This window comes from Vulpes vulpes, chromosome 5 (assembly GCF_048418805.1).
Source record: "Vulpes vulpes isolate BD-2025 chromosome 5, VulVul3, whole genome shotgun sequence".
Taxonomy (NCBI): Eukaryota; Metazoa; Chordata; class Mammalia; order Carnivora; family Canidae; genus Vulpes; species Vulpes vulpes.
In genome coordinates, this window is record NC_132784.1 from 17310724 (window position 1) to 17324515 (window position 13792).

General features: G+C 47.1%; 1 protein-coding gene across 5 annotated transcripts in view; it reads left to right on the forward strand.

Moving 5' to 3' along the window:
- MGAT5 (alpha-1,6-mannosylglycoprotein 6-beta-N-acetylglucosaminyltransferase) overlaps window positions 1–13792 on the forward strand; it is a 333678-nt gene that overhangs the window by 273989 nt on the left and 45897 nt on the right. For all 5 annotated transcript variants that reach the window (XM_072757610.1, XM_072757608.1, XM_072757609.1 and 2 more), the window contains one exon: window positions 12749–12898. In XM_072757610.1, coding sequence (XP_072613711.1) covers window positions 12749–12898 — 150 coding nt within the window. The remainder of the gene's footprint in view (window positions 1–12748; window positions 12899–13792) is intronic.

The window sequence follows — 13792 nt, forward strand, 5'->3', positions numbered from 1 at the left end:
CTGCGCAGAACTGTTCCAACCACGAGTGCTTCCTGGCACACTGAATCATTTGTTACTCAGAGATGTCACCCCTACTGTGCAGATTATGCATAGGGTCTGGGACCTAAATGAATCTCTTTAGTTGTCCTCGTATCCCCAAAGACGTGCTTTTTGTATTCATTAGGGCTCCAAAGAGAAGAACACCTCCAAATACTACCATAGCGTCAGATCATTTTATTAATTCTCTTCTAGCAAATTAAATGCTAAATGAAACCTTTTCCAGCCCAGACGGTGTGTTGCCGTGTTTCTTCACAATACGATAGCCTGGCTTTGGATTTTTTTTTTTTTTTTCAGAAAAGGTAATTCAGAATCAAATTAATAGAACCAGTCACCCCACCCCCAACCTTCGCTTTTGCAGAGTCCAGGGAGACACACATGTGTCTTTGGTGCAGCATAAACTGCTGTCCTTTGTGTGGGGTTCAGCAAACTCAAGCTTTCCTCCTTATTCCAAGCTGGAAGAGGCTAGCAGGAGCATGAAGCCTGTGGGGGTACCACGCCTCTCTAGAATGTGTGCTGTCCTGCGGCAGTGGGCTCTGGCTCAGAATTCATTTTCTCGTCCTGGTTGCCCCCCAAAACATGGCCTTCTCCAATTATCTCACTTCCCAGACTTCTATATTAGTTACTAGATGGGAAATGGGCCCCTTGGGGCTGCCAACTGTGATTTTGGACATAGGTGGGTTTTTTTTTTCCTGTTTGTAAAGTAATTACTTGTGGAAAAGTTAGAAATTGCAGGAAAGCAATTACTTTCCCAGCATCAGCGATAACCAGGTTGGATGTGTTCATATTTGTATACCTTGCTTCACATGAAAGAAACTGTTTGAAATTAATAAAAAGCATTCCTTGATAAAACTGTAAGTAAAGATAGATGGACGAACATGGCTACACTGTCCATTACCATGACTATATGAAGAGTTGGTTTCGATGGAGTCAGTGACAGATCTGCAGAAGCTAATATGTGAGAACAGAAAATGCAAGGTTGTGCATTACTGAAAGAGACCGAAATAGATGTTTTTTTTTTCCCTTTTCATAGAATATGTTAAAGTTATTTTCGAACAGAAGAATTTGGAAGAATTCTAGATAAATAGCAGAATTCGAAAGAATTCTAGATGAATAGAGGTATTCATCTATTATTTTTTTTGTTTTCTTTTCACATCATCTTTTTTCATTCTTTATTGGCATATGCAAAGTTCAGAAAAGAAGATGTCCACAATTCTCACTTTTCCAGCCGTTATTAATTTCATAGCTATTCCTGAAAATAATCTTTGACCTAAAGGAAGGTGGAGCTAACAGATGGGCGTCAAGAGCTCCAGGTCAAGAGCTCCAGGTACTGCACATGTTTGCAGTTGGAGGTGAGCCTCGGTCTGATTCTTTGAGGAAGTGGAGGTGGAGAGTGACTTGTCCCAGAGTTGGGCATCACCCCCACCCCCACCCCCACCACATCACTGGGTCTCTGCAGCAGAGGGCAGTTTTCAAATGAGCTTAACAACAAGTACTAAACACCCAAGGACCGGTGAGCTGGGAGGAGAGGGACCATCAGCAGCCCTGTGCCCCATTTCCCTTGCAGATTACTGGCTCTGTCGCCCCTGGGAAAGCAAGGGGTGGGGGGGAGGGCTGTGCTTTAAGTCATAAATTTAAAAATCATGGACTTGAGGGCTCAAAGGACCTTCAGATCAAACAGCCCTTTGTTCACTTCACCATTGAGGAACTTGAAGTTGCAAAAGATAAAGCAGGTTGTCCAGGCTTATCTAGGCGGTTCCAGGTAGGCTAAAGCTTGGCCCCTAGTCTCCTGCCTCCCAAACAGTTCACTCTGAATAGTCTTGCACATGCTCACCCGAGAAGAAGACTCCTCAGGTCTTGTGAGAAGGTCCTTCCAGGTCAGACCGGTGTGTGTGTGTGTGTGTAATTCACACACCGTATTGGCTGAGGAGTGTGAGGTTGACAGCTGCCGCAGGTTTATGAGGAAGCTTTCCATACCCGGACTTTTGCAAAGTGAGACAACATGAGGTGAGAGTGGCTTACCACCTTTTCCTTTTGACTCTCTGACCCATCCACCGCACCTCTTCCATCTCTCTGCACTTTGCTCAGAAGCATCTTGCCTCTCGCCTTTCTCTGTCCTGTTGTCTGATAAAGGGAGTGACCTGAGTCCTCTGTCCATAATCCTGCCACCGGTGTGGCTGGTGGGATGATGAACATGGCCCTTCCTCACCTCTTAGTGAAATGAGGCTCTCCACCTCACCCTTCTTTTAAGCATTAGGTTCCAAAGGAATATCATCTGCCCCAAATTCAGACCACTGTTAAATACATACCCCATCTAGACTATTAATTACTTCGTATTCTTAATAGGCTCATTTTAAGAATAATTATTTTAACTTTGTCCAGGGTGATAAATGAGCATGAAATGCCATGGGTGTGTTAGATTTTCTAAGCCATGTGTAAATAGAGTTACAACTATTAAAATTAAAATTTTTTATCCGTGCTCTGCCTAAAATCACCTTGTATCTGTAAACATTTCATTGAGAGAGTGAGATGCTGCTGAATTCAGTTAAGAAACAGCTTTTTTCTCTCTTGGACTGTACAGTTAGTCTTTTTTGCCCCTTGGATACAGTTTTGGGCAGGTCCTATAAAACTTGCAAATAAAAAAAAAACCCTCTATTACTTTCAGTTCCAAGATCAGTCCAAGTGCAGTAGTTAAAATAGCCCCTCTAGCTTAATAGTGGAAATTCTGCACATCATCTCAAATTAAGCTCCTTTCCTTTTCCTCCTAAGTGTTGTTTTGCCTGAGAAGCCTGACAAGAAGGTGTGGCTTCCTCTCAGGGCTGGTTTCCAGCAGCCTACCCTCCCCATGACCCCTTTGAACAGAGCCCTTCCCCGAAGGACCCAGGGCGGCACATGTCTGTGTGGTCCACACCTGCACCAAGGGAAACAGTCCTCTGTCCCTTTGAGAAACCCTGGAAGCTCTGGCCATTCTGCAAGCAGGACCTGTTCCCCGATATCTCCTTCAAGGCATCCTCTCAGCCCAAGCTCCAGCCATGAGACGTTTCAGAGCTTGGATCTGGCACTAATCTGGGTGCCCCAGAAGTTCCCAGGGATGCATGTGAAGCTCTCCCGCTGGTCCCATAGAGCCTTGCTCACCTGGTTAGCTAGAAGAGGGAAATGAGTCAACGGCTCCCCAGGGACGACCTCCCTCATCCCCTCTCAGGCTGTAGGGAGGTGGGCTGGCTCACTTGGTTGCAGGCCTCTAGGGCCTCAGTTTCATTGTCAGGAAAAGCCCAGTGTTCACACCTGCACTGCCCATCAATGTGAAGGATTCTCTGAATCCTTATCTGGAGACCCAGAGGACAGTCTTGCCGAGTGGCCACCTCTCCTCTGCCTCTAGATGGCATCTGATTGTTGGCCACTGGCCTGAGCCATCAGGATCCCATCTCCTCCACTCTGGCAGGAGTGAATGAGACTCCCAGGTCACCTCCATTAAGTCCATAATTCGCCAGCCCCATGCAGGCTCTATAAAAAAACACAACCTCAGTTTTGCTAAGGCAGCCGCTTGGTTTTCTTTTCCTTCCATTGTGACACCTGGAGGGGGTGGCAATGGTCTGTTTTCAACCTGTGGGCCTGTTTTCTGAGGGCAGTGGCATAGCTGGTGGGCTTTGTTGCTCTTGGCCCACAGCAATCAGCAGAGTGAGGGGCACCATTATCCCTAAGTGACTGCATTTGCATTGGCGGGAGGAGGGGGTTGTGAGAGAAGCCAGCTTTACAATTTGAAGACCTCCTCCCCTTCTCCAAGTAGAATGGAGAGTTCATTGTTTTCACAAACTGGCTGGCAGGTCCCCAGGGTCCTTTGAGAGGCATTTGTTAAATTGCAGAAAGCTCCAGTGCTAAGGCAGAGAAATCCCTGAAACCTGAAAGTGCTGGGAAAATGGGAAGGGACGCTAGCTAGCCAACTAGGGTTCAAACAGAAAGATCTGAGGGTGGGGTGGGCTTGGTTTCAGGTTGGGCAGTGAGGTGAAGGCTCGAAGCCCTCTTCAGACTCATTTCTAGCTTGTCCCATTTTACGGTCTGGGGGTAATGTGAGCACCATCTCTTTTTAAATAAAGATAAATATTTAAATAGCTTTTGTATACGTTTTACTCCCAAGTCTAACTCAGCACATACAGAAGGTGTCTAATATAATTTGGAAGTGATATTATCCAATATTTATAGATCCACCGATTGCTCTTTTCACGTTAGCAATTCAGCCTCAGCATCTTTTGAATTTCTTCTGAGAAATCTTGGGAATTTCAGCCACCTAACTGGACAGTAGAGAATAAGTCAAGTACTGGTGAATAATCCTCCCTTTCACTCATTCTACATCCATTCTTTGCCCTCTGCCCAAAACTCAGCAGTAGGTACGTTCTAGAACCATTCATATCATACTTCAGTGTGGCTTACATGCGACTACTCATCCATTGTGCTGAATGAATTATAGTTTATACCAGCTGAGGTCCAATCAAGAATAAGCGTAGAGCCCAGGACAGCAAAAGGAAGCAGATTCCCTTCTTTTTGTTGGCCTGGCCACAGACCAGGCTGGAGACAAGAGCACAAGGTTCCCCTTATTATTCCCACTGTAATTATTGAACATCCCCCTTTCTCCTTGAAAGGTCAGGATTTAGGGAAGAAGGGTCAGGGGTAGCCAGGCTTGGAGAATCTTAGCTTCCCAGAGTCTTCCAGAGCCCTAGGAGGCCCGAGTGAGGCACAAGCAAGGATCCCCGTCCGCACACACAGGCAACCCAACACACACCTTAACCTTGGGTGGTTACTTGCAATCAACCAACCAAGGACCTTAACATCTAATTATTGTGTAATGTAAGTTGTTTCTGCTTCACTGCTGAAATTCACAGAGATTTGCATTTTAGAACTTCTAATCTTGGAATAAAAGAATTTTTCATCCTGGTTGAATTTAGACTTCAGGAACAGGCGGATGAGGCAGGTTGTGTGAGTGTGTGCGTGTGTGTGTTTATGTCTCCCTCCCTGTCTCCTGTCCTTCTACCTCACAACTCCTGAAAGAGCTCAGTTATAAGGAAGATGACTCAACTATGAAATACATCGGGGATCCCTGGGTGGCTCAGCGGTTTAGCACCTGCCTTCGGCCCAGGGCCTGATCCTGGAGACCTGGGATCGAGTCCCGCATCGGGCTCCCTGCATGGAGCCTGCTTCTCCCTCCGCCTGTGTCTCTGCCTCTGTGTGTGTGTGTGTGTGTGTGTGTGTGTGTGTGTGTGTGTCTCATGAATAAATAAATAAAATCTTAAAAAAAAAAACTATGAAATACATCTTGTAAGATCTGCAACTCCCGTTTTATTTTCATTAAAATATACCCTGAGGTAAAGTCACAGACCTTAAGCTCATTGGCTGGGAGAAGGTTTTGTTGAGGAAGGACCTAGCTTCTGAAGCAGGGTGGGAAGATGGGCAGGACTGGGTAGGGGAGTCTCATCTCAAGGAGCCTGAGATCCCTCTTCTCCAGGAGCCCACAAATGCAATGTGCTTCGTGCATCTCTGTTTCCTCATCCAGGCCGGATGTGTTTCCTGAGCTCCTGCTCTGTGCCAGGCTCCGTGACAGGCCTTCTGCCTTTCATTAGTCCCCAGCCCCGCAAGGTTGACAGGCAATGACAGGGCAGCCCAAAGAGGCCTAACAGGAAGTGGCTTCAAAGATAAACTGAGGCATATGGAAAAGCTTAAGAGTTTATTTGAACAAAAATCAGTTGGAGTGAGGCAGTGCCAAACCAGGAATAGTTAGGAGCACTGCCCTGACAAGTGGGGGCACGGAGGACTTAGATAGAGGAGGTGCGAAGCAAAGAAAGGAAATTATTTCATTGGTTGTGGCTGACAGCCTGGTGGGCCATTTGTGGTGGGTCATTTGCGGCGTTTGGCTCTCATAACCTCGAGGTGTTAGCTTTATGTAGGCCACCATAGCATGAGAGCCACCTCCGTCTGATGGCCTCCTTGTTTAATGAATTTAGCACAGCTAAAGGTGTGGACGAGGGGGCAGCTCCCTTCACCCAGGTGAACCCAGGCATTGCCAGCTTGCAGAGAATGAAGGGGGAGGAGTCCAGGAGAGGAAAGGAAGGGGGGGGGGGGAGGGCGTTGGAGGCCGAGGTGGCAGCAGTGGAGATGTAGGTAGGTAGGCTGACACAAAGGAGGAGAGGGAAGTCTGTAGAAGCCCGCTCTGTGAAGGGTTTGCGTAGCCAAGTAGGTGGTCTCTCACTGCCGGGATGAGCCTTTGAAGACTTTGTATAGAGGGACGAAACCTTCAGTTTTGGAAACTAGCACTGAGAATGGTGGATTGAAGGCATGAGAGCCCCCAAACGGGGGCCTAGCCCATTACCTCTAGAAAGCAAGGCCCGATGCAGATGCAAGTATTATTCGTTATGGGGGAAAGAGGTTCAAGCCCAGGGCAGTTGGGGTGAAGAAGAGGGAAGAGAGGCCAGGGGAAGTAGAGGTGATGTAGTGGAGCACACAGTCACGCAGGCTCCGGACACCACAGCGTGGCCACTGCGCACCTGGCACTCCTGGAGGATTTCAAAGGAGGAACTCCCTGCTTCTCCCTCTACCTGTGTCTCTGCCTCTCTCTGTGTGTATCTCATGATTAAATAAATAAAACCTTTGAAAAAAAATAAAATAAAAGGGGGAACTTGACTTTGGTGTAGTCTGCAGAAGACAGAACAAGGGCAGTTTCATTTGCCCCGCCGCCTTCTGTGTCCTGCTTCTCAGGGGCCCTGGGAACTAGCGCCCCACACTCCTGGGATGCTCTTCAGCGTTGCAGGCCCTGTGATGTCCCCCCAGCTCCCCGTGCGGCTTCTTCCTGGTGTGACAGTGCAGGGCAGCCTGGGTGGCATGAGCAGTGACTGAGAAAATAGAGGAAGGGCAGGCAGTGAAGGGAATCCAAGAAGGCTCAGACAAGGAGCTCTGCTCAGAGACCATCACCAGCTCCGGCAGGGCAGGTGGATGCAGCTGGAGATCTTGGTTCAGCCGAATGGACCGGTCCAACCCTGGGCTTTCGAGGAGTTGGGTCACAGTAGGGGTGTGTAAAGCGTTTCCTGGGTAGTTTGGGGCAAGGCAAACTCTATGGACTCGTGCTTCTTAAGGTATGCGATTCATCCCTGTGTGTCCATAAAACCACGAAGTAAACCAATCTCTGTGTTTGTAGGGGAGGAAGCGGAGGCCACCACATTAAAAATGATTAAAAATCCATGATGGTCAAAATAAAAATCCAGTCACTGTGTGCTTGTTGGGACTCTTTCGGCTGAAAATGGTAAAACCCCAGCTTTCCTAGCTTTGGCCATGGCAAGGACTGGCCGACTCTGGGTACCCAGGGAAGGGCCGAGAGGCCCCTGAGACATAACTGAAACAAACTGTGGGTCGAGACTCGGCCAGAACATGCACTGTCTCGCATTTAGTCTCTTCTAAGCAGAGACTTCATTCCATTTTCTCTGTCTGGAGCTTGCCCTCCGTGTGACAGGACCTGTGCTTGCTGGGGTAGCATGGCTTTGCAGCTCACCTCTCGGACTCCGGAGAGGGGTTGGCTCTTCCGCACCTGTCAGCTCTTCCCAGGGAGGATGCCCCCTGGCTCAGCCCTCACCAGGTGCTTTTCTTGGACCAACGAACTCCAGGCAGGGCTGTATAATTCTTTCTTTTAAACACTGACAGGAAAAAAAAAAAAAAAAAACACTGACAGGACAAGAACAAGGGTGGTGGAAAGGGAGGTGGGCGGGGGGTGGGGGTGACTGGGTGACGGGCACTGAGGGGGGCACTTGATGGGATGAGCACTGGGTGTTATGCTATATGTTGGCAAACTGAACTCCAATTAAAAAAAAAAAAACACTGACAGGTCACCAGGTGCCATGTTGATGAGGGGAGTAAGGTCCAGGAGAAAGGGTGTATGTGTCTGCAGTGGGGAGCAGGGGTGTTGCTGGCGAGAAGAGTGTATTTTTGGATGGATATTTCCAGTGCAACCAAAAGCTCAGCATACTGACATTTGCAAAGAACATTCTTCTACCCCCAGTTCACTAGCAAGGAAAGGAAAGGGCTTGTGGTTCTCCACTCGTGCCTTCTGCCCCTCCCCCACTGTAGAATCGCACTAGTATTGCTTTAGATTGAATTGTTTCCCTAAAGCTCTCTATTCAAGCTCTGAATATCTTATGACCAGTTCTGAAAATGCACCTACCTCCAGCTACAATCCTAACCAGCTGCTGAACGGCTTCTCCTTTGCTCCAGTATGTTCTCTTTTTTCCCTTTGCATCTCCCCTTTCCCCCCACCTCCAAATGAGTTGAGGTAGATTTGAATTTTAATCAGTCTGATTGGTGGTTTTTAATGGGAATTTAAATTGAACTAGAGGCTGTTGAACAGCGTTCTGGGGCTCCAAGTTGCTCAGCTGGGAGGTATTTCTCCAGCCTCCTCCCCCACCCCAGGGAGGGGGCTGCCTGGGTCTGATATTCCGCAGGAGACACTTCCGACTGCATCTCAATAACGTGTGGGTGATGGGGTTTGGGGAGTCGATAATTTTCTTTGATCTTGTCTCTTAGGTCAGAGAGGGATATGTTGGAAAACATCCTCATGCCTGCGTGTCCCCCTCCCCATTTTTGTCCCTCCCATGGGTTGGGAAGGGCAGGCAGGGCCATGCTTACTTTAAGAAACATCAGCACCCTATTTCTTAAACACCAAAGATAGCAGTGTACATCGAAGAGAGAAGGGCATCCCTTGAACCTCTCTTGGTGCCCGGGACGGAGCCTTCCCATAAGCTGCCAATCCAGTGGTGCCAGCTTTGAAGTCCTACAGACTGGTTTCTGTTTGTTCTTGATTGTGTGTATTTTAAATTTTTCTGCTTTAATTATCTAATATATCAAATACCCACCACCCAGATATATAGATGTTACTATTTTGTGATTTTTTAACAGGGAAATTGTATATTACACATACCATTAAAGCTCATCCACCTACCCCAAGCCCTCCCTGCCCCTCTGTCAGTAATCTGTATCCAGAAGGTGGAGTGTGTCATCCTCATGCATAGTTTCGTACTTCACTACAAATTTCTGTGTAGGAACATTGTCTGTAGGCATAATACTGCTTTGCGTGGTTCAGAAGTGATGGTGAGCCATACAGATTGCACTGTGGTCGGTCCCAAAGCTGCTGCTCACTTGGAGAAATCTTGGACAAGCTGCATTATCTTTTTGAGCCACAGAGAGATGTTTTAAGATACCAGTTGTTTTAATCCTGGCCCAATCAAGGTGAGCAAGGATCAGGGCCTTGAGAGGAGACAGATTTGATATTATGGAGGCAGAATCAGTAGGGCTTTGTGCCTAATTTGATGTGTGGAATGACAAGGGTGATTCTGGTGCAAGTACCTTATTGATCTGGTGCAGATTCCTGCCAGTCACAGTGATGAGAAGCACATAGGGTGATGCTGGTCTGGGAACAGAAGATGATGGATTCCCTTTTTGACCTGTTGAGTTGGAAGTGCCTGTAGCACACCAAGATAGAGTGTGCTAGGTTCGGGAGGCAGTTGGACGTTTGAACCTGAAATTCAGGCAGTAGCCCTAAGCTGGAGTTGGCTCTTTGGATTCCTGTAGCGCCCAGGGAGCATTACCTTTGAGAAGGGAGGCAGCTCAGTGTGAGTGGTTCCTGTGCCCCTTCCCCTGAAATCTGTGATGTGACTCACCCTCACCAGATCCCGGCAGTACTCTTGACAAGCGGCAACAAGAGACCCAGGGTGAATCACCCAGTCGTCATGTCAGCTTCAAAGGTTAGAGTTCTGTTGGAAACATTTGTTTTCCTCTAATAACCTGTTTGATTTTCTCACTCATGAAATTACATAAATTTTCTCTGAAGGTAATTCTTACTTTCAGACATGACCAGGCTTTCATATTAATAAATTCACAGACATTATTATTGGCCCTTGTGTGTGTGTGTGTGTGTGTGTGTGTATATATATATATATATATATATATATATATATATATATATATATATATACAGGCACATAAAAAGGCATATATATATATATATATATATATATATATATATATATATATATATATAAAACACATACTTCTTTTTATTTGCCTGAGGTTGCCCCCTTGCTGTATTTCAAGGAGCCGCCACCTCTTCTGGGATTGATGGCAATACGTGAGTTGTAACCTGTGTATCGTCACTCCCCAGGCATTTGGTCTGGGAGTCCTAATCCTATGTCTGTCTGTAGTGAGTATTCTCCAGGACAGGAACCACCCACTGGTTGGACCATCCACTGGTGGACCATCTTCTGTTCTGTCACTCACCATAGATCTAGTCCAAGGGCCTTTGGTCTATCTTCACTAGTTAGCAGCTGGCTTTTTCACAGGGAAATGTCTCTTTTTGTTTAAAGGAGAGATGCCTGCCCTGTCCCTGAACAAAACCCAACAAGGTGGACCAACAGGCCTCCTTTTGGATGGTAGGAATCCACCCAGAGTAGGTCAGGCAAAAGGTTGGGGGTACAATAGGGGAGAGTTTGGGAAGATGCTATTATTATTGTTGGAAGGATCCAGAAAGATCTGGGAAATTTGGGATAGAGAACAGCTGTGGATGGAGCGGGACCCAGAATACCTCTGGGGCCAGTTTTTTTCTCTCTTTGGTATCTCTGAGCTTTCTTTTCTCACTCGCTCCTTCCGTGGTCTTTCCTCCTCCGTCTCTCCCTCCCATGGCCCTGTTCTCTGTCTTGCTTGGAGGGATGATGTGTAGGTCTCACTCACTCCCTGGGTCCCTCTTATTACCAACTGTCTCGGTCTCCCCTTTTCCTCCTTTCAACTCTCACCTGGCACTCTTTCCACCTCCACCCCCCAAAACTGGCAGCTAGCTTCCTGAGAACTTGTATCTGGCTCAGCATTACCCAGACTCCAACACCAAGTGACCTCTCTGCTCTATAGCCCACAGCCTTCTGGCAGAAATCTCCCTGTGTACAGCCTTCTGAGCTCCTAAGAGAGGGTTTGATTGGCTCAGCTCATCCTCCTGAGCCTGGCCATTCTGTCCCAGGCTCCTGGCCAGCCTAGAGGTGGGTCCCCCTCGGATCAGACATACTCCAGGCCAGCCAGCGGTGGCAGGGGGCCAAGGTTACAGAATTCCCTCCCTATCTACCAGGGACTGTGGGTGGGGATGGAGTCCCTGAGAAGGGGGTTTTTTGGGACAGGAACTACCAGGTACCTCTGGCTCAAAACCTATGTCCTAGAACCCCCCTCCCCAATTAATATATATCAGGGAAGTGATCCTGAATTTGACTCAAGCTATGAATGGGAAGTCAGGGTTTATAAACTGTTTCTAGTCACCTCTGCAGTAATTCAAGGGTGTACATCTCTGAAGTGATGAATTTAGCATCTTCCAGCCATACCAAACATGGCATGAAATTAAACTTTCAGTCCAAGTATTCATTTTATTCATGGGTCCATTTAGGCATGGACTTGGTTGATTCTGAACAAAATCATCTTGGTGTATAAGATGGAGAATGGGAACGAGGCTGTTTTTTCAGCCATGAAGACTTCTAATATGTGATTTGAAACATGCATCCCACAGAATGGAGAGTCCTTTCTCACATTCTCCACCAGGGTAGCTCGTGGCCAAGGCCAGGCCCTGCAGCGGGCTCAGAACACTGCGAAGAGGCAGGCAAGCGCTGCCTCCCTCCCCGCAGCAGAGCCCCTTCCCCTTCTCTGAGCCCTGTGGCTGCTGGTGCCACACCCCTACATCCCTTGTGGTCTTTAGTCACGGAACTGGCTATTAATACATTTTCCTGGAGTGTGTGAAAACAGGCTTAGAATGTGAAAAAAAAACTTGTCCCACTTTCATACAACTGGAAAACATTACAGAACTTGAATCTTTCAAATTTCAAAAAAAAATAATAATAAAGAAAAAGCAACCTACAGAATCCAGCTTGTGCTACTTAGTCACACAAACGTGAAGAGGAAGGGAAAGTGAGTCGCTTCCGCTTCACAGGTGGTTTTGATTTAGAAAATGTGCCTCGAAATTCAGTACAGAAAAGAGGTTTTGTTTTGCTTCTAATAAAAATAAAGCTACTTTTGAATGGCTCAGGGTTCATCAGGGTTGCACATTTAATCTTTTTTCCATTTTTGTCTACCTGGATATGCTCATTATCTCACCAGCTGCCGAGTCAATCAGTGTATATTGTGGGAAACTCTCAATCTCCCCCTGATCCCAAGTCGGTGGGATCCAGTTCTGACAACATGCGTTAATCATCACTAGAAATACTGGCAAGAGCTGGGGATGTTTGCATTCCTTGGGGACAGCTTAGCATCTCCAGATAAATATTCCAGTCCAACTGACTGCCTTCTCTGGGCTTTCCTTCCCCAAACTTCCTCCCCCATAAGGCACAGGAGCCAAATGCAAAGTGTTGGGTCCCTGGTAATTTACAAAGCGAGGATAATACTTTAAAACAATTGGCCTTGAGCTATCGCTGGATATTCAGTAATATATTGCTGCATAATATGTTCCTTCTTGCAGAATTGTACAGCGGCACTATGACTATGTTTGCCCTCAAAATCCAGTCAGATTACTTTGGAAAGAAATAATACGGGTTGGATTGGCGAATTCCTACAATCTCCATATTAAGAGCTCTGTCTCCGTGGCCTCCAGCTATGAGGCAGGTTGTTACAAGAATGAAAAGAAAAAAAGAAATGCCTTCCCTTTGTGTCTCCTCTTTAGAATAAGAAAATCTATTTGGACATTATTCACACGTACATGGAAGTACACGCGACTGTTTATGGCTCCAGCACGAAAAATATTCCCAGTTACGTGAAAAACCACGGTATCCTCAGTGGACGAGACCTGCAATTTCTCCTCCGAGAAACCAAGGTAGGTCTTGAGTGATGCTGTAAAAATCCATCAGCGATGTTGTTCACAGTTTGTTTCTGTTGGTGTTGCGGACAGGATCAGAATCTCTCGTGCTGTCTTTGCGATGTTAAAGTAGCTCGTTGGGTCGTTTCTGGGCAGTGGTTTTCTAGATCAGCTGTAGCTTAAGAGTTAATTGCGGAAGGTTTAAAACTTATTTAAAACTTATTTTAAGTCTAAAATTATTTTAAAACTTATTTACCAAAGACCTACTCTGTGCCAGGCATCAAGTGAGGGGCTGGGGATACAGTGGCAAACAGAAAAGGGAAGGCCTGTCTCAAGGGTCAGGCCCTTGTGATAACTTAGCAGCTTTCCCAGCAAGCCTGGGCTACTTGGCTCCCCCACCTCCCTAAGGGCACCATTCAAGGAATCGGCCCCCCACCTGGCTTTTCCTCACACCTTCTCATTCAAAAAGTTTGTACTGGACACAGAAGAAGTTCAGATGGTAGAAGGCTCAAGCAGGAAAGGCACTGTGAAAGACGTAGGAGGTGAACGATGGGCAGGGTGTGGACGCACCTGGCACTCAGGGGAGACGGGGGAGAGTCACAGGGTGGGGGCGGAGAAGACACATTCAGGGGAGAGCCACAAAGCCGCTCAGCTGCTCTATTGCTGGGAAATAGTGGGAGGAAACATTTGATAAGGGGCTGAGGGGCCAGTTGTCACGGGCGTAGACAGACTTCAGACCCCATGGTCTAGGTAACTGGGGGAGCCCCCGATGGAGAACTGTATTATGGTGGCATGATGAAGGCATTCTTTTGACCCAGTGCCTATAATTCTTCTGTGAAAGTACAAAATGACATTAGAGGACTTGCAAGTAGACCAAGTTTGGCTTTGAGGAGCCCTTCAGGGTGCAAGGGA